This window comes from Apteryx mantelli, chromosome 5 (genome assembly GCF_036417845.1).
Source record: "Apteryx mantelli isolate bAptMan1 chromosome 5, bAptMan1.hap1, whole genome shotgun sequence".
Classification (NCBI taxonomy): Eukaryota; Metazoa; Chordata; class Aves; order Apterygiformes; family Apterygidae; genus Apteryx; species Apteryx mantelli.
In genome coordinates, this window is record NC_089982.1 from 19156014 (window position 1) to 19180945 (window position 24932).

Consider the following 24932-nt stretch of genomic DNA (forward strand, 5'->3'; position numbering starts at 1 on the left):
ATGATACAGACCATATCAGTTAACAATGTTCTTTCTGCAGCCTTGTCTATATCCACTTTTCAGAAACATTATCCATAAACCTGGATAATGCTAAAGCAGGTGGACAAGCATTTTTATGGAGTATTATCTTGGCTTTCTGAACTATACATGGCTCTTTAAACAAGGGAGAAGTTTCACTACTTACAGTGACAGCTAAGGTGAAGCCCTATAATATAAAGAAGGTCTTGTTTTGCTTTTTCCAATATACTCTTCTCTATTACATTTTTGTCCGCATGTTCTCAGTTTTCAGTTTCCCATCTTACAGACTTCTGGGTTATACACTTGCTTAATGTCTCTGATAGACTCCAACATATTGCTGAGTATTTTGCAAGAACCGATAATGCAGATTAACCTTTATTTGCATGTATTTTTTTGTATTATTTGCAAATTAATGCATCTTACGTATTAACTGACTTAGCATTTAATTAGTTTACAGAAATATTGCTATTGGTCCCTCTTGCCCACATTAATTTTGGTATATTAATCCAAACTTCAAAAATAAAATTATATAATTTACAGACTGATCTTAAAAGATAAAATAACTGACTGGTAGTATCTTTGTTGTATTTACCATGCCAACAGAATGGGAAGCACTGAAGTATATAAAACAATAATCAAAACTTTACCATTTTATCAGCGTACCCAGAAAGGTCTATTAATATGAAACTGTCTTGCTTATTATAAACTGCTGCTGAAACAGTTTTGAAAGGCATCTCATTCTAGTTGCCCTCATGTTCCAATTTTTTTACCTCCTCTGAACAATATTTATAAGAACCCTTAGCACTTACATCTGGAATAAAGCCAATTTCATTAAGATGGTTACTCAGCTCTGGATCATGGAATGCAATCATCTGAGAAAACACTGTCAGGTATTCTGAAATGACAAGCAAATTCAAATTCATTCTCAAAAATGCAAATCACCACATCCTGCTAATTCACAGTAGACCTGTAGAAAAGGAAGAACACTAATTTTGGAGGAAAAAATTTTTTTACCCAAAACAAAACAGTAAGTGAATACCACTGCTATCCTCCTTGTCATCATTATATTCAACAGAGGGAGAATGGTTTCACTTCTCTTCCTTAGTACCTCTCAGTTTGAATTTTCAACAATGGTTTACTTAGTTCATACTCAGACTGTAATGTATATTTGACATGCAAAGTTAAATACATTTCAGTATAAGTGTGAGCCACATGATATCAACTGAAGCAACTTAGAACATTGTTTCAAGGACTTCTAAGAACCAAACTGTTCTGAGGAAACACAAAATTTATACTTCTCAAACCGTATTGTGCAGTTTCTTTCCTAAAATGTCTAATTTTACAACCCAGAAGTTGATGCAAGTTTTAAGGTTACTACTTCCATGACCAGCAACCTCTTTTGTCTTTTTTTGAACAGAGAAAGAAAGATACTGTAAAAGATCTAATTTATTACATCTTCAGAATAACACATCATGCTGAAAGGTACAATTTAATGAAGTAGCCGGAATATTACTTGCTTTTAATTGGAAGATGACAGGAGAATACAGTCATTGAGACTTCCCTCCCCTCCCTGCCGCCCCCCAATTTTGTCCACATTGTCCTGTGCTTTGTGAGAATAAACATGCAGAGGCAATTACACTGCAACTTCATAACAGGTGGTAATTCCCTTTTCTCCACGCTCCCAAGGTGACAGCCACAGTCCTACTACAAATTACACTAGAAGAAAAAGGATGCCTTTTGGAACTTTACATCCAGTTAACTTTTTTTTTTTAAGCTGGAAAAACAAAGCCACAGCACACTAAACCCCTATGGCATCACTGCTTCAGGCATCAGACACCATACAAGCACCAGTCCCTCCTCTCTGGTATTGCATCTCTGTTATGCCACAGACGCCCTAGCAGCACCCAGCTGAGGAGTTAAGTGGGTAAATAGGCCCATGCTGAGTTTTATGTCAGCGAGGCCAGACTATTTCACAGCTAGCTTATGCATCTTTACAGTATGCTATCTCACTGTCAAGCTAAAGATATTCTTATTCACATGCATACAAGTTAGAGAGATAACTGAATTTATACCTTAAGTTCATACTACACTGCAAGCAGACCTTCAATTTCAAAAAAAAAGAAAAATAGAAAAACCCTCCCATCTCAGTTTGCCAAATCAGTGCATTATCAATAGGCCAATAAGGTGAGTCTTGCATCATCGTTTCTCTGTATTCCATTAAACAGTCAGTAATCACAAGCAAGGTATAGAAAACCAGTAATCCTACACATTCAGCTGTAGGCACTGATGAAAACAATTTTACAATTAGTTTCCCCAAAGCGCATTTATTTTAAATGGAGATTCGTGCCCAGAGTGGTTCTGTACAGATACACTACAGGTTGCTAAATACCATCTTTATTTGACTAGCCAGGTTCATGAAATATAATTATTGTGTGGGATTACATGTTTAATTAAGGGTCTACTGAAGACGTACACTCCTTCAAGAAAACACATCACTTAGGTTCAGTCAGTTGCTGTTGGTTGGGATTTTATTATATGAATGTTTTGCTCGTATAATTGGGCATTCCATATCCAAACATCTTTAACTGCTCTTGCATCCTATTTCCTGTAAGAAAATATGTCTGATAAGCTTAGAATAAACAGCTGCCTTCACTGCTTAGGACAGGCTCAGAAATGAGGTATGTTTGAAAGATTCCTCCCACTGACCCTCATATGGAAGATAAGCTAAAATTGCTGTAGGCAATCAGATGATACATTTTTAACACTTTCTTTCAACCCAATAAAGCAGAGAAATTATACAGAAATTTTCTTTAAAACTGTATTTATACATTGGTATTTGGCATAAGACACTAGACGGACTAAATCAGTATACTGGAAGAATCCTAAAAAGTCCAGTCTTCCTGAGTCCTTGATGATATCAGATGTTGCACAAACTCAGAAACCCCTGGACTACTCTGTTTCACAGAACCACACTGACCTATATTCCTAACTTTTGTAAAGGTTCTGGGGAATAACAGCAGGGAATTCTAGAAAGCAAAACTATTATTTTATGTAAGAGCATACCTCCTTGAGAAAAGTCTTTACCAAGCTATTAAAGTCTAAAGCAGTTTGTTCCAAAGGAACATTTGGTATAATTATTCTTTTCGTCTTTAGACCTTTACTGCCTTTTCTTTCCAGCAAGCACTCTTACTCTACAGACAAAAGGATGCAAACAAGTTCTCTTGAATTGCTTTACCACACTATTCATTATTTTATATATTCAGTTCATAATGTCTCTTACCTATCATTTTTCTTAAGTAAACTCTCCTAACCACTGTGTTCTTGCCTCATGTTAGTTCTCTCCACACTCTCCATCATGTAACTGCTTTTATGTCTAATTGTATTTTTGTTGACCAGTTCTTAATTTCCTCTATTTTTAAGGATAAAGAAGTGACAGACATTGTTTCTAAGCTGAGGAGTTCTATCAGTTTATGTTGTATACAAAAGACCATTTCTTTAAAAGAAATGCAAAGACAGCAAACAATGCTGAAACCAGCTATTCAACAAACACTCACAATTGCTTGCAATCAAAACCATTCCGTATGACATAGTTTTTAAAAAATGGAAAAAGCTGTTTGAAAAACCCTGATAATTTTAAAAAGCAACTCCAAGACAAATTATCTTGTCAACACGGATAGTGCCAAGGTGGCTTTCTAGTTCTTGACAATTTCTTCTTTGTTTTTCTATGAAATTTACAACTGATTTTAAAATAGAACAGATATCTACCTCCAAGACACTGTTTTAATTTCTCTGAGTTACCTATACAGCTGCTGGAACACTCTTCCTGAGTTCTCCAGTCCCTGTCCTGTGTTGAACTACATTATCTCCCTTCAGTAAGTAATGCCCTTCAAGTTTGTAACTTTCTGAACTTTCATTTTCCAAGGAGTTTCAAGTTTGTACTGTTCCTCTTCCTTGCCCCTCTCTGTTAAGACAGCTCTCTGTGGCGGTATGATTTTGATCACACGAAGTGTAAGTCTTTACAGTATAACACCAGAAAGGTTATTTTCTCACTTCATAGCTTTGTGTAATTGACTGACTCTTAGCTTGGATATTACACAGAGCAGCGTATATCTTTTCATGCACTTGGGTTTTTCCCCTGCCCAGAGCTTCACCTACTTTATTCTGTTCCTGTTTTTCTATCACAGCTGTTGTGCTTATTTATGTAAGAAAATAAACATTTGAAAGACACAGGTAGGTATTTCTACAGTGTGATTCCATTTGTGTTCCAATTCTGTAACCACTTGAAAAATTGTATTTATAAATCCACAATTAATTTTACCTCTCATAAAAGAGATACAAAAAAGTAAGAGACTTACTCACCTTGAATAACATGAGAATTATCCTTTAGAAAGAAGTTATATAAATACTTGGGGATAAAAGCAGACATACAAGCATATGCCAGAGCTGAAAGAATTAGAAAAAGGGATGTTACTACAGAGGTAGAAACATATGTATACCTAAAAGTGTTCATTATTAAGCAGAGAACAAGCATAAATATTAAATCACTCTATACATTAGAATGATTGTGAAAACATAAAAAGGGCACATTTCTCATTAAAGGATTTTAAAAGCTCCTAAAGAAGTCTCCTGCTGTCACTGAGTAACAAAGAAAACTGGCTGGATGTGATATGCTCCCAGTTTACTCCTGTATTTCTTCTCAGTGACAAAGTAGTGATGATGAAAAGCCATAGTAATATCTGCATTAAAATGTGAGGATCCCGTGATGAATAAAATTTTAGAAGAGGTAGTTTTGGACAACTGCTTTGTTGCATTCTTCTACATTTTCTCCTATAGAATCTGTACCTGGCTTATGCCCACAACAGACTCTCATCTGAAATCTTGCTTCAGCTCAGATACAGACAGAATTCAGAGGAAAAACACAGGGCAGAATACTATTAAAATATTGTCAGAAAGATGAGCAAAAGCATCTTAAATTTCCCAACTACTCCTCACATACATATGAAGTAAAGATTAGAGGGTAAAAACAGTTTTTACCACAGATTTCCCCAGGAAAAATTTCCCCACTTTTCCCCAGGAATTAATCAATCTATTTTAATACAATTCTTAGTCATGCTGCTAGATCACAGATGAAAAAAAAAAAAAAAGACATCTTGGTTACAAATACAAGTTTGTCATAAATTGTTCAAAGAAAATCTATATCATTTTGGAAGTGCTAAGCAAGATGTCAAATTTATAGCAAAAATGACAAGTTCATGTTATAAGCAAATTCTGTGTTTTAACTTTACTAGTGTTAAAACTACTATTTCACTATCTAAGCCAAATGTGCACAATTAGGTTAAAGTAAAACAAAGTAATAAAAAACTGGAAGATAAAATTTTTCATAACTCACTACAATTATATTTTGCTTCAGTGGGAAGAAAGACAGCCTCTACAACCCAACCTGATAGTAACATGTCCAAGAGCAACAAAACCCTGTTGACTGAAGTTTTTAAAGACGCACAGTTGGAGTAATAGGAGTCATTGCTCTAAGAAACTAGCTTTCCCCACACAGATTTTACAAAACAGAACAAATGACTGGACTAACCAATTCTCAACAAATCAGGTTCTAAGAAGATAAAGGCCACATATTCAAACGTGGTAAGCGTTTAAGAGTTTAAAACCAAAGTCAGAATTTCTGAACAACGTTAGTCTGATAGGTCAACAGTTAGTACATTGATATTCACATTAAACAAGGCTGAACTACAGCTTCACTGAAAAGCATAAGTATTAGGGAAGCATTTCTTGCTTTTCTATAGTCAAGGCTATTTGTACTTCATATTGTATAACTGATTACTGTATTTTGTTGTTGAACCCCTGCTTGAAGAATAACACCACAATCATTTTCAATAATGGACCATTTCTTTTGACTGGTGGCAACAGGAGAAGCTTTAAATTTCCTTTGCAGCTCCTGAAAAATTCCATCTATAAGCAGGTACACACACATCTACATACAACTAGCTACAAGTGACAGACTGCGCTTCCCCTCACTCCCAGCAGAAAAAGGTACTCACCTTCGTTGTTAAAATTTAAATACAGGAATGGTGCACAGAGAGAGTCAAGACCTAAAGAGAGAAGTATTATGAAGAGACTGCATGAAGGTCTTGTTTTTTGTAAAAGTATAAGATAAATTCATAAATTTATCATGTAAACTTACATATTTTATATCAATTATAATACCTGCAGCCTCAGGTTTTGCACATTATGCTGAGAACAAGTGTGAAAAACGCATGAAAGCAAAAAAGGATTTCAAATTGTTAAACTACAGCACTAAATTGATTATTCTGCCACGGCTTTCAAGAAATGCCATTTACAGCCCCAGGAACTCACTCAGTAACTTTTGCAGTTTTACCTTTGATCTGAACAGCTGTAAGTAACAATTTTTTTTTTTTTGAAATAAAGTTACTGTAATTTAAGGAGGAATACAACTTAAGAAAATAAATATATTAGAGTGTGAGGGGTAATTTACACTACAAACTCAGTATAAATTATTAGGATTTAAGTTTCTAATAACTCACAGACACACTCTTCAAAAGAAACAGAAAGGAAAGCAATCCAAAAAAAGCTTATGGGAGGAGCTTGTTTTTAAGTCAGCCACTGGTACAGCCTTCCAGTTAATTATCTGATCATGCTAACTTGTCAGACTCACCTTGCCAGTACACCAAATCAGGATGGGAAACAACCCAAGCCTTCAGTACGCGTCTAAACTTTGCATGACCCTCTGGTGATGACAGTAATTCATCATACTGATGGCAACGAGGAATATCAACTTCAATCTGTACCATAGCCAAGCATATAAAATAATGAGAAATCAGGATAACTGGGGTTACAAACTACAGCAGTCTTCCAACACTGCAGATGGAAAGCAGCCAAAGAATACAGGTCAGACCACCACCACGAACATGATCCGTTTTCTTCATCACACTCACAAAACAAAACCGGAAAGGGACAGGGCATTAAAGCTGCACTCAGAGATTAAAAGTACTTTTTTTTTTTTTTTTTTTAATTCAGAGTCATACTTGGGGAAAAAAATGGGGCTCTAGCCCTTAAAAAAAAGCAGAAAGCAGACTGCAGTTACAGTTTTTCTGCCCCAACTTTTGACATCATTTTAGGTGTTAATACCACTTTGATCTAAGGATAATCAGAGTTCTCAGAACAGCACACAATGTGATGAAAACTATTTCTTCAGCCAGCTGAAAGGAAAACTGTTGCTTGTGACATCTTTTTGCTATTTGACAGTATTTCCTGGAGAACTTACTTGCTCAAGAACCCATTTCTTTAAAGCAAGCTTAGCTCACAGGATCTCAGAGTACTACACACTATCTGGTACCAAGTCCAACAGGCACAACAAGCATTTGATCAAAACAGGACTTTTAGTGCTACATCAGTACCATTGTTCACAGCACTTTGCTCTTTGCTGTTGCTACAGAATCAATGATTCTGAAGTAACAGAGGATTTCACTTTCCACATGTTATAACATAATTTGAGTTAAACAATTTGTTCCCATAGGCTTTGTGAGATTCTTGTTGAGGCATGAATGAGATCACAAGCCTGGGGGGAACCCTTTCATAATAATCTGCCACACCTGCTGTAGTAAACAAATGACTTTGCCACTGGTGGAAAAGATTTTGCATTAACTCAAATGACAATATTTGAAAACAAACAAAGTCTTACTTGTCTATCTGTAGGAATCGGTGTGTCTTTATCAATGGCATCATACTTTGCTTGTATGGCACCCTATAAGTGGAACAAAAATATCTGAATTTAGAAAGCCCTTATTAATATAATTGCAAATTACAATGTACACACTGGCATACAGAAGTTGATTGGTTTTGCCAAGTGCTTCAGTTATCAACTCTTTTTCTGATAACATATCATACTGCATTTCCTAAAGAACAAAACATTCCTACTGCAGAATTTAACAATCTTTGTTCTCTTATAATTCAGGCCACGTAGACCTTTCTGTGACTTCTCCAGTACCATCTTCAGTGATTTTCAATTCTGTTTATGCAGAAAGACATGCACTTGATCCAGTTTTCAAGCTAACTGAAGCCTTCAATCTCATTTAGGTGTGCACCTCAGTCACTTGCAAGTGGCCTTTGACATCCTCTTTGTAAAGGCACTAAATTCAGCTACCTATTAAGGAGCACTGATATTACCAATATACATTACTCTCAAAGAGCATATCTGACTTATGATTCACATAAGTACAGGCTAACAAGTTTACCTCAATGTTATTGGACAGGGAAATACTACCCTTATTTTACAAACAGTAAGCAGAAGCTTGAAAAGTGAATCATCTCCCAAGGCCCAAGCTACAAACCTGACCAGCAGTTCATCTTTTCCTTTACATCTTTTTAGGCCATAGTATAGAGCACTCAGTATATATCACATCCTGAGCTAAATATCCTAAATAATTTGGGATGTATTATCTGTGAGAACCTCTCTGCTGTACTGCAAACAGGACAGACACAAGCTGTTGGTCAAACAATGTCTCTGAGAAGCCCTCATTTCTGGGACATCCCTTTCTAAGTTGTTTGTCCAAAAGGACAACATTCAAATTATTCATTCAAATACCTTTCAACGTATTCATTCTCCAGTCTCTGGAGGAAGTGCATTGGTGGACAGATGAAAAAAAAACTTTTGGTAGGTTTCATCCTGTTTCGCCCAGCTATTGCTGACAGGGCAGAAGGTAAAAAACTGTTTAAATACAATTGGTAGTTTAAAAATCTAGCAAAATTTGGTTGTATAGGTTCTGTGTTTCCATCCCATAATCAAAATTTAATATAAAGGCAGTGAAGTTTATATGTGTTCTCTGAAATCAAATAAAGGTAGAAGCAAGAAGCAAGTTTGTCTAAACATTGTCTTTGTTCACACAATTTCATGTTTCATTTTGTTTGAAATCCTACTAGTTCTACCCACCAAATCTTCAAATCCATCCCAGCTCCTGTGTCAATCCCATTCCTATCCCACTCCTTTCCCAACTGAAACTTCTGTAGATGCCATCCCATTATCCTTACCTCAACACCCAAGAGTGCAGCCCAGGTTATGCCTCTCAGAAGAGGAGGAATGTCAACCCTGGCTTCTTTCCATATTTGGTTTTTCTTGTATGGATAGGCCTTCAAAGAGAAGAGACTAATAGCATAAAATGCTACTGCGTCACCGAAACAATCCAAATTCCAGCCCTGGGAATAAGAATATCTCTCTCCCACAGAGGACAAATGTTGTCAGTCCAAAGAACAAATTCAAGTTTTACATCAAACAAGTTTCATTCCTACACTGGAAGCTTGGGATGGAGCACTACTGTTTACTGTTAAAATACCCCCTCCTTCCTGCGAAAGCATTCATGTACTTTAGTATACCAGAAAGTGAGCAAGCTAGCTTTTCACTGAAAGCTCTTTCCTCATTGTATGTTTCTTTTCATACTACGCATCCAACTTTGCTTTGTTAAGTACTGCACCTAATGAAGCATTGTGCCAGCTCTCTTGCATTCTTAAGTCAGAATCCCTGTCTCTGCAGGAAGGATTGCTATTGCTCTCCTCAGCAAAAATCAATCAATAAAAATCAGTATTTCTAAACATGGTGCTGTCACAGTAATGACTGCTATTGCTTGTGAATACCTTCCTGCTTGGAAATGCAGAAACTTTACAGGTGCATTTACACCTATAATAGTTTAGTCTGTTAGGAAATAAAGGATGCAGAAGTACTTTCTTCAGTAAATAACAGGTATTACTAGCAACTCTGATTCTATTTTTATAGGCTTATTTTAAAGACTATTTTTATATTCATTACTAGTAAAAAGACCTATTTGTTAAATTCTTATTTTCAATCATCTTATACTTCTGTAAGCTTTTTCCCCTCCTTTTCCACTGTGGTCTGTTGCATCTCTGCTTCTTTTTTCAATTACTTGATCCTTTAAAAATCCTCTATTAGACCAAATTCAATTATCCAGCATCAGAAAGATTCCATACCTTCAACAGCCTGTCAAACAGGACAATTCTATTTAGCTGGTACTCTGTGTCCCTCTCCCGGATGATCAGAGGAAGACTGGCAGCTGCAGACAGCTCATTACTACTATTTGAATGAGGTAAAGTTGACTGACTGGGAAAAAAGTTAGGAAAGTCATAGTGAACAGCAACAAATACAATTCATTGTGACAAAATGAATATCCTGAGATACATTTCTGAGTCAGAAACAAGTATAAATGGATAATTTTGAATATTCAGCACCAATAGTTGATTCAGTTCAAGATTTTCAGGACACAGCAGCAGGCTAGGCTTCTCAGTTTGGTGTTAAGGCCCAGTGCTGAGGGCTCTTCAACTCTCATTGACTTTAAAAGTTGAACAAAGACGTGCGTGGTTTGCTTTTGGAAGACACTTGTCCAGCTGTGTATTGTGTCACTCAAATACAACTAATAACTCTAAGGTCAGTGCCTGATATATGTACAAAAACACACACACTTACTCATCTTCAAGCAATGGATAAAATGCTTCCCCACCAACATCTTTCAGTCTCTGAAATTCAGAATAAAAATTCACTATCAGGATGATGCTCAGAATTCAAGTGGAAACATTTAGTAGAATATGAAAACTATTACCTCACAGTTCATTTGTCAAATTTAGTAACTTGCCCTGAGATCTGACTAAGTATTAGCTCAGTCCTCAATCAGCAAAGGAACATACAGCCTTAAATGCTAAAAGTTTTATTATTACAGACTTTTAAGAGTTAATGGAAATTCTTCTGCTTAAAGATAACCCTCTTACCTCATTCACAGACTTACACACACACACAAAGCTTTTATGGGCCAAGTATTAATAGATCAGTAGTATTAAACAGTTTCTTCTTTTCATTTTTCTGCACAGACTTCCTGTCCTAGCAGCTGCAAAGCAACTACAGAACTTGGATTAACTTTTTTAATCAGTTCAAGAGTTACGCAAATTTGAGTTCCTTTTACTAGCAGCATCTGAAGCCACACAGAAATACAGACACTCTCTGGAAAGATGACAGAGAAGCAAGTCTGGACTCTTGCCTGAAGTTTTCAGACATCTTTGGTGCATTGTGATTAATGTTTAATACCATCCTCCCTGCAGTGCTCTGTTTTGCAGTTCAATCCTTAACTTAAAGGCACACAGCCCCTCCTGAGACTGACAGTGCAGCTCACTCTCAGTTCATTCAACTCTGATCCTCTTTTGATTACAAGCATCATGCTCTGCTCCATGGAAGGTGTTTGAAAGGCTGAATAAGCTTAAAAATATATTTCAGCTAACATTGCGAGGTTCAGGCTTGCATCTTCCCCAAAATGAAACTTCAGTACACAATACAATAAAAGCATTTCAGTGATATATACAGTAAATCTTTTAATTGATTGTCACAGAAGGTAAAATTATAAATTATCATTTGTATATCTTTTTTTCTACTGAAGATGGAAAAAAACTGCATGACCACATTTTGGCAAAAATGCTTTGAAGTGATCTTTCAAACTAATTGTTTGAAAACTAGCTATACATTCCAAAGGTTAGCAACAGATACTGGAAACCTGGTATTCAATTTTAACGCTTCAAGTGAATTGAGCTGATTTTTCTTTTGAATATTGGGAGCCACCTACAGACAGCAATTAAAGAACGTAAGAAGTCACTCATTGTCACAATTAGTTTAGCAATTGCACAGGATATCAGGTACTACAGAATAATTGGGGATCCATAAGAACAAACCACGTAGCTAAAATAAGGAAAAGGAGGAAGGAAAAGAGGGAAGGAGAGATGGAGGAAGGCAAGGAAGGGGGCGGGGGGCGGGAAATCAAATGTAGTAAGTTTTTGCAGACCAAGCAGTTTAATAACACAAATCAGAACCTGACTCAGATGCCAGAAAGTCGTCTCTTGGAACCAATAATACTAGTAATACTGCCCTTTTGTAGGAACAGCAGGAGTTGTTCCATACTCCCTTTAAAAGAAATGTTTCTGCAGTGAAGACATAAGCACCTGTGCACAGTATTTTTCTTACATTTCGGAGCTGGCACAGAGACAAAGTCACAGTTGTGTCATCTAGGAGGGAACTTCTGTCTCGTCCTTGCCCAAAGCTCTCACCGTCTTCTAATAAAAAGCTTCAAAGGGGGGGAAAAATTCCGGTCATTTTATAATGTAGGACTTGAGTTAAAAAAAACAAAACAAAAACCTTACATCAATCGGTTTCTCCTCTAAAATACGATACTAGTTCTTAGAAGTATGCTGTATTGATTCTGTGTAGCATGAAACCTGCTATCAAGTGCATGAAACCTATCGTCAAGGAAATGTACAATCATCTTAAAATATTCAAACAGCTTTTACTGGAAAAGTCACATTTTAGGTTTTCTAGAACTTTGGTTTGCATGCAAAGGAGGAGTAATGAGATTAATAGTCCCTTTTATTCCTTGAGCTGACACAGACTAGGACTGCCATTTACCATGAGAAGCAAAAATAAAATGTCACTGTCATTAGAAAGCCATTTCTCACATGGCAAAAACATGGAAAATCTAATCCAGCCCTTCTCTGCTGCAGTCCACTGAAGGACCACTAACGTATCCAAGAAAGCATACACAAATTGCCCATTTGGTGATATCTTAAAAACAGACAGCATCAAACTGATTTCCAGAAATTAAGCTAACGTTTTCAGTATCAAATAATATCCTTCTTTGTCCTGTAGAAGATGAAGTTACATTGCATTTTTGAATGAATGTCTCACCTTCAGGATAATTAGTAAGATGAAAAATGTTTTCCACATGAAATTCAAAAGTAAATGCATTCACCAGTGGGTATGGAAATGGGCAATCACTCAAAGTGTCATACAACTTTTGCCCACCCTAATATCACTTAAAATCTAGCTCTGCCTTTTCTTTTTGAAGAAGTTGCACGTTGGTTGTACACACTGACTTCATGTGTTTCTAAATCTCAAACACCGAGAATTGGTCTGTATGGACAAATCACTCTGCTTACTAAGATCAAATTGCAGGATCAAGACACTGATATATTCATAAGATTTCAGCACGTATGCAGCAGGAGTATAAAAGTAATGACTAAAAGGTAACAGAATTAAAAGCCATTAAAAAAAGCTAAGAATTTTTAAAACAACAGCTGATTGTTGAAGGAATGAGTTGACCATTCAGCAGTGCTGATCTGTGAAAGAGAATTCAGAGTGTAAGAATTTGCTACAGAACCTATTAAATTAAATTACAACTAAAAAACATACCATTCAAGCAGTGATACATTTTTAGTAAAACTTAATGCTATTGGAAAGAGTGCTGCATTTAGAGACTTTCAGTTTATTATTTTCCATTTCACCTACATTTCTTCAAATTTCAGGAAGCAATGTGAAGTGCAGATGGACAGCAGGTATAAGGTGTTCAAATAATGCCTTAAACTGGGCATTAAGAGGGGAAGGGAAATGATTCCCTGCTGCTCAAGAATACTACTTTCAAAATTTTTCCACAAAGAGAGGTCTTGAAACTAAAAACCAAAGCAAATTATTTTCTTGGAAGCCCTGATTTTCTCCACCATCCTACTGCCCTAAAAGTGCTTCTCTTTCCTTACTTGGGAAGCGTGCAGACAGGTGGCTTTGATCGAATGATTTCCTTGTTGACAAGTTCTTTCTCCAAGTCTCCTCCAGCCAAACACCAGAGATGATAAACCTCTTCAATTGATCTCTCTGCTAGGTAATCACTATCTTCATCTATTAGGAGAAACCAAATAAAAAGTTACAGCTTGTTAGTTATCTCCTATTTTTTTTCCTATCACTCTAAACACATTTTGTTGGAAACAGATTATCATGTTTGAAAGGTCCTAGACCATAATGTGACAATAGAAGAAGAGTGACCTTCCTTTTGCAGTGCCCTTTAGGATGATTTAAGGAAAGGGCAGATGGGGAGAGGTCTGGAGAAAAAACAAACAAACAAACGATCAAACAAACAAAAAACAGCAAGCATTTCTGCAATTTCCCTTGGTGCCAGAAAACAGAACAAATCAGAAACAAATCAGAAAAATACATTAAAAGGTGGACTTCAGCTTCCTGTGCCTCTACCTTAAAAAACAAACAAACAAAACAAACAAACCCCAAACTACTTCTACCACAACAGAGAGCTAAGGGTAAAAATAAGAAACTAGTGATTCATACTGAGTGGTTCTAATTTATCTTCCCTTCACATAACATACACACACTAACAAGGGGTAAAATCTTAGCACCCCCCCCCCCCCCGCAAAAAAACCCCCACCACAACTGTGGAATGAGATTTTCTAAGCAATTAGAATTCTTTAAGTTCATCAGAAAAAGTTGATGAGGACTTAAGAAGAGTGCTAACACTTTCAGCATATTCTAGTTTTAAACTCAGAAATTTCTAATCTTATTCTAGAACATGACTTCTTTCACGAGGATTTTATTTTCCAATATTTGGGGGGGAGGGGAAGAGCGCATGATATGGCCCAGCAGAATCCAGTTACCAATTCACAATACAACATAGTGAAAAGAACTACCTTGTCCATGTAAATGTCCAGATTACTAAGGCAAAAGCCAATACTGATATCCCAAGCTGCACTTGAATACTTGAATGCACTTGAATATTAATGATGCCTGTTTATTCCCAAGGCCAACGCACAAAATCAGGATGTTCTCCTTTGACTCGCACACATCCCTCAAAACATGTTTGTCCATATCTATTCCTATTAAACAATTTACTACAAGAATATAATATTATCCCATTCAACAATTTCTCTCCAACAAAGCATTCGAAGAAAACTCCAAAACATCTTATTTTCCTTTCCCCTCCAATGGCACCCATCTCAATATCCCCCTTTACCTTTACATAATAGAGTGATGTCTTCAGGAAGCGTTAAATTAGCACACCTCGGAAATGAGGAGAACAGACCAGCAGGTTTGCAAAAGGGAGGGTATGCCAAGGATACTTCACTGAACAAACTGTCATGCAGCAGCTCCTCTGGAGTTGGCCTTAAAATAAGAAAAGACAATAAAACACTAAGTGCAAAGTGCTTCCAAAAATATAACTTTGTCAGTAAGAAACACCCCCACTCCAGTAATAAATATTAACAAATTATTTTAAATGATCACTGAATTTCAGAGAATTTTAATAGCAGAGAATCTACCAGTTTTGTTCAATCCATAATACATAATACACCAGGTAGTCTGTTTAGAGCCCCAGTTCAAATCTTATCTTCATTTAATGTACATAGCAACTATTTTTTTTTAATTCCCCTTTAATTCCTCTAAGCAAAGACGGAAAAAAAGAAAACATAAAACCTTGATTTAAAGAACAGAAGTCTACTTTGTTTTTTTAGAAAAAAGTTGTGGTGGACTGACATAACTAAAAAGTATTTTGAAAGAAGAGTTTTGAAGAAAGCAGCCCTAATTCTGGCTACAACACAGCTACAGTAACCACCACCAACATCTAAACATGGAATCAGTGAAAGCTGTGAATTTAAAACTAGAAATTACTGAAGAGTTTCCCCCCCTAAATACTCTGATTCAATCTCAAGGGTTTTGTGCACTTGATTCCCCCCCTCCCCCCTCCATTCCCCCCCCACCCCCAAAGGATACAAAGTAACAAAACTAAGAATTTCTTATAGGGTAACACAACTCGTCAGCTTTCTGAAAAACATTCAGCAGCAGGTCTTCTAATTTAAGTAGCATCCCAGCACGGTCTACTATGCATTTGAACTGAATACTTGCCTCCTAGAAGGCTGGAATGTGAGGCATTTCTTCAGTAGAGCTATCATATTTTCAGAAAGGTCCTGGAGCATAAAGAAAAATATGGAGGAGGATTGTTTATTGCTGTCCTAATTCAGCAAGCCACTTTAGCAGATACTTAACTTTTAACACACCGGCTATTCCATTGAAAGCAATGAAATTTCATACTCACACCTATGAGGTTAGCTGTGTCAGACTAAAATGCTACAGCTGTTCAAACAGGGTAGTAATCTCCCTCTTCGCTTTGGGGGAAAAAAATTTGTTAAATTCACAACAGATAGAGATTTTTTTTTTTCCAATCTGAATTTTCTGCATCCAGTTTGAAACAATGCAACACCTGGGAACTCCCTTCTAATAAGTCAGAATCCTTTTATACAGTTTCTCAAAATATGCAAGCACCAAAATTCAGTAATTAATTTTTGGGGGGTTGGGGGGGGGAAGTAGTGGGAGAGAGGGCAGGTGTACTGTATAATCATATATTGTACACAGAACATGTAAAGCTGACCTGGTAGAAGACAAAATTTCTAGGAGAAAAATACTTAACCTTACAGTATTTAAAAAAATAGGTAAGAAACTATCCAGTGAGTGTTAAAAACTTACTTGGATTGAAAATAATTTAGAAAAGAATGAGCATTGCCAGCACTGAGTATTTTGAAGAAATCTGAGATATGTAGCCTAATATTTAAAGTATTTTTCATACTGCAATAAATTCAAGTGACTAAAAAAGTTAAAAAATATATTACATCCCATGTAACACAACAGCAATAAAATACTCCAGATAAGATAGCATGGAAGAGTCAACTAGTTCCACAAACCTTAATAATATCAAGGCAACCATGTTCTTCAGCTAATACAGTTACAATATCATCTACACAGCCTTCAAAAAAACAAACAGAAGAGTAAAAGTTAAAGACAACGAAAAAAAGTGATACCAACTAAGCAGGATACCAGATTAAACCCCACCTCCATACAAAGCATTTAACTTTGGCTTTGTATGCACACTGTCACATCATCTGAAAGTGAATTCTCAAAATCAGGAAGGAAAATATTATCATCCCCTATGCACAGAGGAACCTGAAGCCTAAGAAAGTTAAGTAGTACATCTAAATTAGCAGAGGAAGTCTTTTGCAGGCTTAGTAAATCTAAATTGTCAGTCTCTGCCAAATAAATTAAAACATTCTTTTCACTTAAAAACAAAAAAAAACAAAAAAAAACACTGCAAGAACTTAAAAATAGCTCTAAATACTTTTTACTTTGTCGCTACTTGCAGTGCTGTAATACTAGCAGTATTTTATGGCGTGTTTTCAATGCATCATTGAGAAAATAATTCCCAAGTCAGGAACATTTTTCAGCAGATGAAGGTCAGCGGTAACTTACACTCAGCTTGAAGAAAGGGGATGGTAATGCTTCAGGAAGCTTTGTTTTGTTAACAGATAACATACCAAAATAGTGAGAATCTCAGTGCCACAGCACTAGCTGCTGAGTGAAAAAGATGTTTGTACTGACAGTAACTAAATTCAGAAGTATTACTATTTGCTCTGGATAAATTTAACAGCTTAGTGATAAAGCTTCAGACTGTGAGCTTATGCCCTTCCCCTCCCCACAACTTAAATACAAGCCACACAACAAACCAAATTTTAAAAAACACAGGTTAGTCCCATTTCCAGACTTACATTAAGTTAAAAATTTCCATGTCTACAGTAACACTTTTATAGTTTGTAGCTGAAACCAGAAAAAAAAGCCTGGATGTAGTAAATAATATCCTTCTCAGCCCTCTTTTTATTTTCTGTCTTACTATTTGAGACCTGCTTCTCCCTGCTTGGAGCTTGGTACATAAACATTGCTAATGCAGTAGCAGTTTTCTTTAACTTCACACAATTCCTGACTCATTTAGAGACCTCCTGCAATACAGAACAAATAACCATCAAAATGACAACCTTTCATGAGCACATTTTTCCATAGCTTGCCCTTCCTCTAACACCTTTTCCTCATGACTCCTCTACAAAGTGATTTTTTTGGCACACATCTCTGCACCTTCCCTAATCAAGCAACCATATTTCAAATGCCTATTTAATTCTGGAAATGAAAGCACGAAAAGTAAAGTGCCTTAGGTCTGAGCATCACAAGCTGACTAGTTTGTAGAGCTCTGATTATAGAATTGCTTAGAAACTTAAAAAAAAAAAAAAAAAAAGTGCTACTTACCTAATGTAACTATAAATTTTAATCTTTCAGCTATCTCCAAACTCTGGAATAATTTTCTCCCCTAAAGTGAATAAAAAAAATTAAATCAACAGTTGAATGTTACTCCATAAAAAAATTAAGATATCATACACCCTCATCTATACATAAAGACATTAGAATAAGCTTCTACACATGAATTTTAGAAGATTGACGAAAATTTTCTGTTAGAACACAAAACAATATTTACCCCAACTATACCAGGAACACTTTCAAGCCATCGTGTATATATATATATATATAAATAAATATATGTATATATGTATATATGTATCATTTATAACATCACTTAAAAGGAACAAATGCAAAAAAACCCCAAGAAATATGTAAAACAAAGCCCAAAAGGTGCCTTAGCAAACCCGAAGGTTTATTCTTGATTCAGTAACAGGCTTTCAAAAAGTATATTTATTCCAATGTGAACATGAACATGAATGTGAACAAAGATCATTACTAAACACAGTAATAGTCATAGCTTGCATTGCATAGTCGTTTTGAAAAGCTTGGTTGAAATTGGTTTAGAAGCATTTCAAAATAAATTATTGCATTTTTAAAATATACTGATTCAAAATAGTAAATAATAACCTATGAACACCATGCAAATTTACAGTAGAGCAGAATGTACAAAACAGCATTTCCAATGTCTTGATCTATCACTATGTAAAATAGGTTCTCGACCATGCAGTCTTTAGACAATTTAATTATCTAATGACATTAAATATCAATACTAAGGTCTTTGTCAGATCATGCCTCCATATAGAATGCTGCTGCCTTTGAATGAAAGAAGTGCAGTTTAAACCTATATAAATAGTAAAGATTATGTTGTCATAATTTATTTGAATTTCTAGAACTAAATAAGCAATTTCCAAATAAACTCTTAACGCCCTCCAAGAGCTCTTTAAATTCTAGCAAAAAGACAGATTCTCCCTTCCCCTCCGTGTGCTGCTCTCATAGTAAAGAAATGTTATTAGTTTCTCATCCTTTTCAAGAGGAAGGAGGGTATGACAACAACGCTTATTTCATGCTCAAAAGCACAATTAAATTAAAATCCATTCCTCATTAAGAGTTTGATCATGCCATCATATCGCTGGGGCTTAACAGGCAGCTGCCCCTCACGGTAACACACATACTCATACCAACCCAATATGTGTCCAGTAACTTGAACTACCACCAGCACCGGCCAGGTAGGAACACTAACAAATTCTGATATTTGTACTCAGTTGATGGGCAAAGTGTCATTAACCTCACAATGAAAAGGAATCAATTGAATGTAACCATCCCCCAAGAGTCCCAGTCAAGAGAAGAATTATTCTCTTACGTACCATGCAAAGCTCAAATAATATTATACCAAGAGACCACAGATCTGATTTAGGGCCAGAAGGCAGAGGCTTCTCACACTGAGTATGATCACTTGGTTTGACTATTCCCTGTGCAATTACTTCAGGTGCCAGATATGATGGGTACCTAGAAAGATACAGCAGCATTAAGTAGTAACCTGTCTATCCAAAAACCTTACTTTCAGTTGCATTAATCAAAATAAGTTTGCATTCTGAGAAACTAGAATTCATAGCAATGCAGACTGTTCTATTTTATTTAGTCAAAACACATACATTGCCAGCAGAGTTTTACTGCAATTGTGAAACAAATAGTCTATTACATAAAAGGTCGAATTTTAATCACTAATGTGGTACTTTTTGTGAGAGTAAACAACAGCAACTTTCAAAATAGTATATTCCTATGTATCTTATAGTAAACGTATACTGAGTTTTAACAGAAGTTGACTAAACATATGTATCCTAAAGCAATAAGAGGGAGGAGTTTCCTCCATTGTCAGCATTCCAATCAAATAACTCTTGAATTTATAAAAAAGTAACAGAAGTTTTTGAGGAAATTTACCTGATACATTTTTCAAAATACCATTTATAGCTTGTTCAGTCAACCATTTATGATAAAACTTTTAAAAATTCAGAAATCAACTTTTAAAGGGAAACATCATGACTGTTATTGGGCATGCCTTTAAGATCAGCTATGTATTTTGATTGTAAACAACAAGACAAACAAAAAGTGGCAAGGAGACACTGCAACAAAACCTGTGAACTCACTTCACTTTGTCCAGACAGTACTTTTCAAGATAACTTGAAAATAATTCATAGAATAATAAACAAACAGGTGTGAAATAGCAAAGGAAGCAGTGATTGTCCTTCTCAAATTTGAAATTATGTCGTGTCTCCAGAATTGGTCCCAGTCACAGATTACTAGCATTTCAAGGCAAGTCTAGCAAATCTAGACAAGAATGATGAACATTACACAACTACAGTAACATGCTTGCATGAATCCATCCTTCCTCTGCCTGTCATTCATTTCATCTGCTCAGATCAGAAGCTCTCTGGTGACACTACAAGAAGCTTTTATGCAAGAGGTCTATCTAGCATATGAAATAAAACAGCAATATACAATAAGATCCTGGCACATACAACACATTTTTGAAGATGACTCCCCAAAACATAAATATCTTTCCTAAAAAAATATATCCCTGAGATATTTGTACTGTACATCTACATCCTTACCCTATAGGAAAATCAACATCAACACCTTGAGCTGTCATATGGTAGAGTCCAAATTTAGCCAACTTGACATGACCCTGAAAAGGAAAAAAAAATATCAAAATCAGCAGAATCTGGCATTAGAAGAATCTGTATCTAAGTAAAAAAAAAAAAAAAAAAAAGATATTTTTATGTCAATTGCATGTCTGGAAAACATATCCACAGATGGTCACCCTCTTAAATTTCTCTTTCATCTATTATGCAAAACTCCACTAGAGGTTAATAATGTGCTTATTTGCAATGTTTTTACTTTCTAAGAACATAAAGTAAACACTTTGGAACACAAACAAGTCAGAGCTTTTAAAATTACTGTATATTTGCAGTAAATTAAAAAGGCTTAAATACTCTATTAATATTTTACCTGTTTGAATCATAAAATTCACTGAGTATCATCACTGTTCCCTTACCTCTTCCATTTACCCAGCCTTGCTCTTCCACTCTTTCCCATCAGCTCATTATTACCCTCCTCCCCTTAACTCTATTGCCATGTATTTCAAGCCCACAAGTTTTCCAGGTGCTTAATCTTATTCTGTAGAGCCAGAAAGATAACACCAAAACCAAAATATTAAAAAATAGGCACTGAAGTTCAACTGAGGGATTGTTTTTTCTAGATTTTGAATTACAGTCAGTCAGCCTGCAGATGATGTAAAAGCAAAGGTTACATTGGCAACCAATTTAAAGGACAGGAAGAAGTTTTTAAGTTTATGGTCTTATGGTTCCCTGTTGTTCTTTTACTGATTTTAGGGCTACCTTAAAATCCTAAGTACTTATGCTTGTCAGAGCATTATGATATTTTTGTTTTCAAGTCATTTATCCAAGAACAGGGTAAAAATAATGTTCATTCCTTCCTTCTCCTTTCTTTCTGCCTTCCAAGGGAAGGATCTAGCTATCATACCCAAGCTCAGTAAAGAAGAAGAGGGAGAAAGGGGTTGTCCAGAAGAGCTATGCTCTATTAATTGCTCTTGTCTTTTATGAGTGGAACCCATATTCCATGCTGCTAACCCAACAGTCTGTGATGAGGGAACTGACAGATACTGGGATTTTAGTAATTTAATGTGAACAAAGAAATATGCCAATATCTTAAAAGCTAAGGTTAAGTATCAAGTTACTTGTATAAAAAATATGAAACACATGAAGTATTAATAAGGACCAAAAAATATTCTCCTATTCAAACTGTTAAGAAGAACTTGTAGCTATTTACCAAAGTGACAATCAAGTTGACTTGGAATAATACCTTATGAAGAAAAGGGTAAAAAGAGTGGTTTGGGATAGAACAGCACAGGAACAAGGAAAAGCAAATAAAGTCTGAAATACATGTGAAATTTAGAAAACAGGGGGAAAATTTCAGTAACAAAAAAAAAGCCAACAAAAAAGTTCACCCTTTTCAGCTACACAGTTTTATCAGAAGGATTATACTGCCCAGTCTCCAAACAAAACATAGCATGCTACTGGTTGGCAGCAAGAGAAAATAAGTCATAATCCATTCCTGTAGCTGTACCTTTCGATCCAAAAGAATATTACATGGAGAGAGTGCTCGGTGGACCATTCCATGTTTGTTTATACATTGCAAGCCCTGCAAAACTTCATATGCTATGCATAAAATCCTTGAAGAACTGTAAGCAAAAGAAAAGAACGTGTTATACTGAATGTTTCCGTTTTTAATTCATAAAAATTTAGACTTCCACAGTGATTAAAAACAAAAGTGAGACATTTATCATTCCAGAACAATTTAAAGGATCAATACTAAATATGGTAGGATACATTCAGTGCCATTCACAACTTAGTATCCCAGATCTAAGTTTCTTCACTCTGAATTGCTTCTTAAAAACAGCAGAAAATCATTATCTCAGCAACAAATGATAACATATTCTCTGTGATACAGACTGTGACATATTCTTCAGCTAATTAAAAACTCTTTTTTTGCTCTTCCTATGTCTGCTATTTATCTTCAGATAAAAGTTTAACTGAACAAAAGTTTTTGAAATTCAGACACTAAAGAGAGCTCATCTAGAAGATACATTAGAGAAACTGCTGGATCACATCTATAGCATGGTGTTTCGTAATCTCAACATCTAAAACAAAACCAAAAGGCAGAAAACTTCCATTTTCTGCATATTTTCTTCTAAAATCTTGGAAGCATCAACTCTATCTTTTCTTTTCTTCAGAAAGAAACAATGAAGTTCAACAGCCAATCCATTTTGACATGACCACGTACTTTTGAGAAAGTTACCATCCACCATTAAAACTGATAGTTCTAATAAGGATTACATGCTTGAGCACTGTGATTTTTGTGACCAAAACTGATTTCCAGAAGTGAAGAGGAATTTGTACAGAGACCAACAGTATTAAGCTTCCAAAGTGCACTCAAAGTAAAAACCTAAGGCCTAGGTGCAATGTTACCCAGAGAGACTCCCTTTATTTATTTATTTATTTAATCTTCTTTAGTTTTTTCCCCTCTTTGAGCAAATTTCAAGACTGGCAACTTTATTTCTGCAGAAACTGGTTCACAGGAAGTCCAGACAACAAAACATATCAGGGCCCAACTCAGCATCCCCATTTTTTCTTTGATTGTTAAAACATAACATACAACAGCATTTTGGCCAAGGCTCACCTCTTTCTCTAACTCATTAAAAAAATCTGTGCAACAGCAAACTTAAGTGGGGGGCATTACAGGCTGGTGAGAGAGACAAGCCAACTAGCTGAATAAACCCTCAAATTAATTTCTTTATTAAGGTTCAATTAGCCACTGTTCATAAATAAGCAAAAGTCAAAATTTTGTCATGAAGATACACAGATATCTTTCAACAAATGCCACAATTCCAACAGATATTCATATACTACAGCAACACAGAAATATTGAAAAGATACATATTCATTATAGACTAACAGGACCAATAAGTTATCTTAAAAGCAGTTATTCTCTGGTCTCTCGCCTTTTTCCTGTACCACTTTACACTAAACATGAACATATAGATTTAAGTTCTAAGCACAAAAGGAATCTATCCTAACACATGTCCACACTGCTGTAACATAGATCACGGCATTTGGAAGTGATTGTCAAGGTCTTAGCAATTTGACCAAAACCACATGGCTAAGAACCACAAAAACAAAACAAAACCCCACAACCATCTCATTCCTTCTCCTTTGGCCCTTCTCCCCACACTCCCTCCCCCCCCACCCGCAATTTTTATTTATTTTTATATATACACATATATAAATTTGATGTATGTGTGTGTATATATAAATACATCACAGCACCAGAAGCCTTTAGCTATGTAGTGTTGCCCACATAACTGTGGGGTGCAGATATGGTTTTGGTAGAAACTTATGTCACGGGCCTTCAATTTTCCTGTATAGTTTTTGTTCACAACACAAATATTAATGATAAAGGTTACAAACTCAATTGTTTCTTTCACTTTTGGCAGAGCTTGGCAAAAGAAAACATGAAAAATAAAGTAACTGATGGAAAATTCATGTCTCCAGTAAGGATATCAAATATGAATAATTAGCTTGTCATGAGATACTTCAGCCTAAAAAGTGGTTCTTTGTGTCAAAAAGGAAAGCATTAAGTGAAATTTATAGTAATTTTGAGGCAGCTGTGCCTGAGAAGCACAGTATACTTCTGCTGACACTAGGGGGCCTCAGCTGCCCATTTATTCTCCAAGTTCTCTTGTAATTGATAAAAACAACCCAGACAAACGCCTGAAAATACTGCTTTTGGATTCTCTGTCATTTAAGATAAACCCTTCATGGAGTTCCAATGACCAGCAACACACGAATGAAAAATATTTGCGTGTAATTACATATATCTTCAGGTTCTTAACCTCTTAATGCCATCCTACTAGGCAGAAGCTTTCAGCCAAATAATCTGCCCTGAAGGCAGAGCTCATACACCTCCCCAAAGTAAAAAGAACTCTTTATAAAATACTACCAAGCTCTCCACAATGCTGTTGCACATTAACTAGTTTTTACTTCATTTATTAGGGAACAAAACATTGTTTGTGGTTATTACCCACAAGGTTTGCATTTAATTGCCAAGGACCTGACAACCATAACCACACACATCGTTGTTAGTGAGCATAAGATATCTTGCTGCTTTAAACTCTGCAAGGTCAAGCACAACAGCAGTGCCTTGACTCACTGGAGACGATCACAGGCTCCATACCAACCACTGTGCGCTACTAACCCAAACAGAGCTGAAACAACAGTTGTGTAGTATGAAATACCCTGTTCATCTCAGCAGCTCCTAATCATGATTGCGACTTTACACTATTGTGCAGCTTATTCTATTGCTCGAAGTAGATACTGTAAGA

General features: G+C 35.8%; 1 protein-coding gene across 1 annotated transcript in view; it reads right to left on the reverse strand.

Moving 5' to 3' along the window:
- The window catches only part of TBCK (TBC1 domain containing kinase), a 113441-nt gene that overhangs the window by 59258 nt on the left and 29251 nt on the right, over nt 1-24932 (reverse strand). Inside the window, exons 4-20 of the mRNA XM_067297590.1 lie at nt 22118-22232; nt 20584-20657; nt 19339-19480; nt 17984-18044; nt 16597-16658; nt 15764-15825; nt 14877-15025; nt 13618-13756; nt 12056-12155; nt 10520-10569; nt 10027-10156; nt 9076-9174; nt 7730-7792; nt 6704-6830; nt 6069-6119; nt 4378-4461; nt 828-913 (exon numbers count right to left, since the gene is read on the reverse strand). Of these exons, the coding sequence (XP_067153691.1) occupies nt 828-913; nt 4378-4461; nt 6069-6119; nt 6704-6830; nt 7730-7792; nt 9076-9174; nt 10027-10156; nt 10520-10569; nt 12056-12155; nt 13618-13756; nt 14877-15025; nt 15764-15825; nt 16597-16658; nt 17984-18044; nt 19339-19480; nt 20584-20657; nt 22118-22232 (1594 nt within the window). The remainder of the gene's footprint in view (nt 1-827; nt 914-4377; nt 4462-6068; nt 6120-6703; nt 6831-7729; nt 7793-9075; nt 9175-10026; nt 10157-10519; nt 10570-12055; nt 12156-13617; nt 13757-14876; nt 15026-15763; nt 15826-16596; nt 16659-17983; nt 18045-19338; nt 19481-20583; nt 20658-22117; nt 22233-24932) is intronic.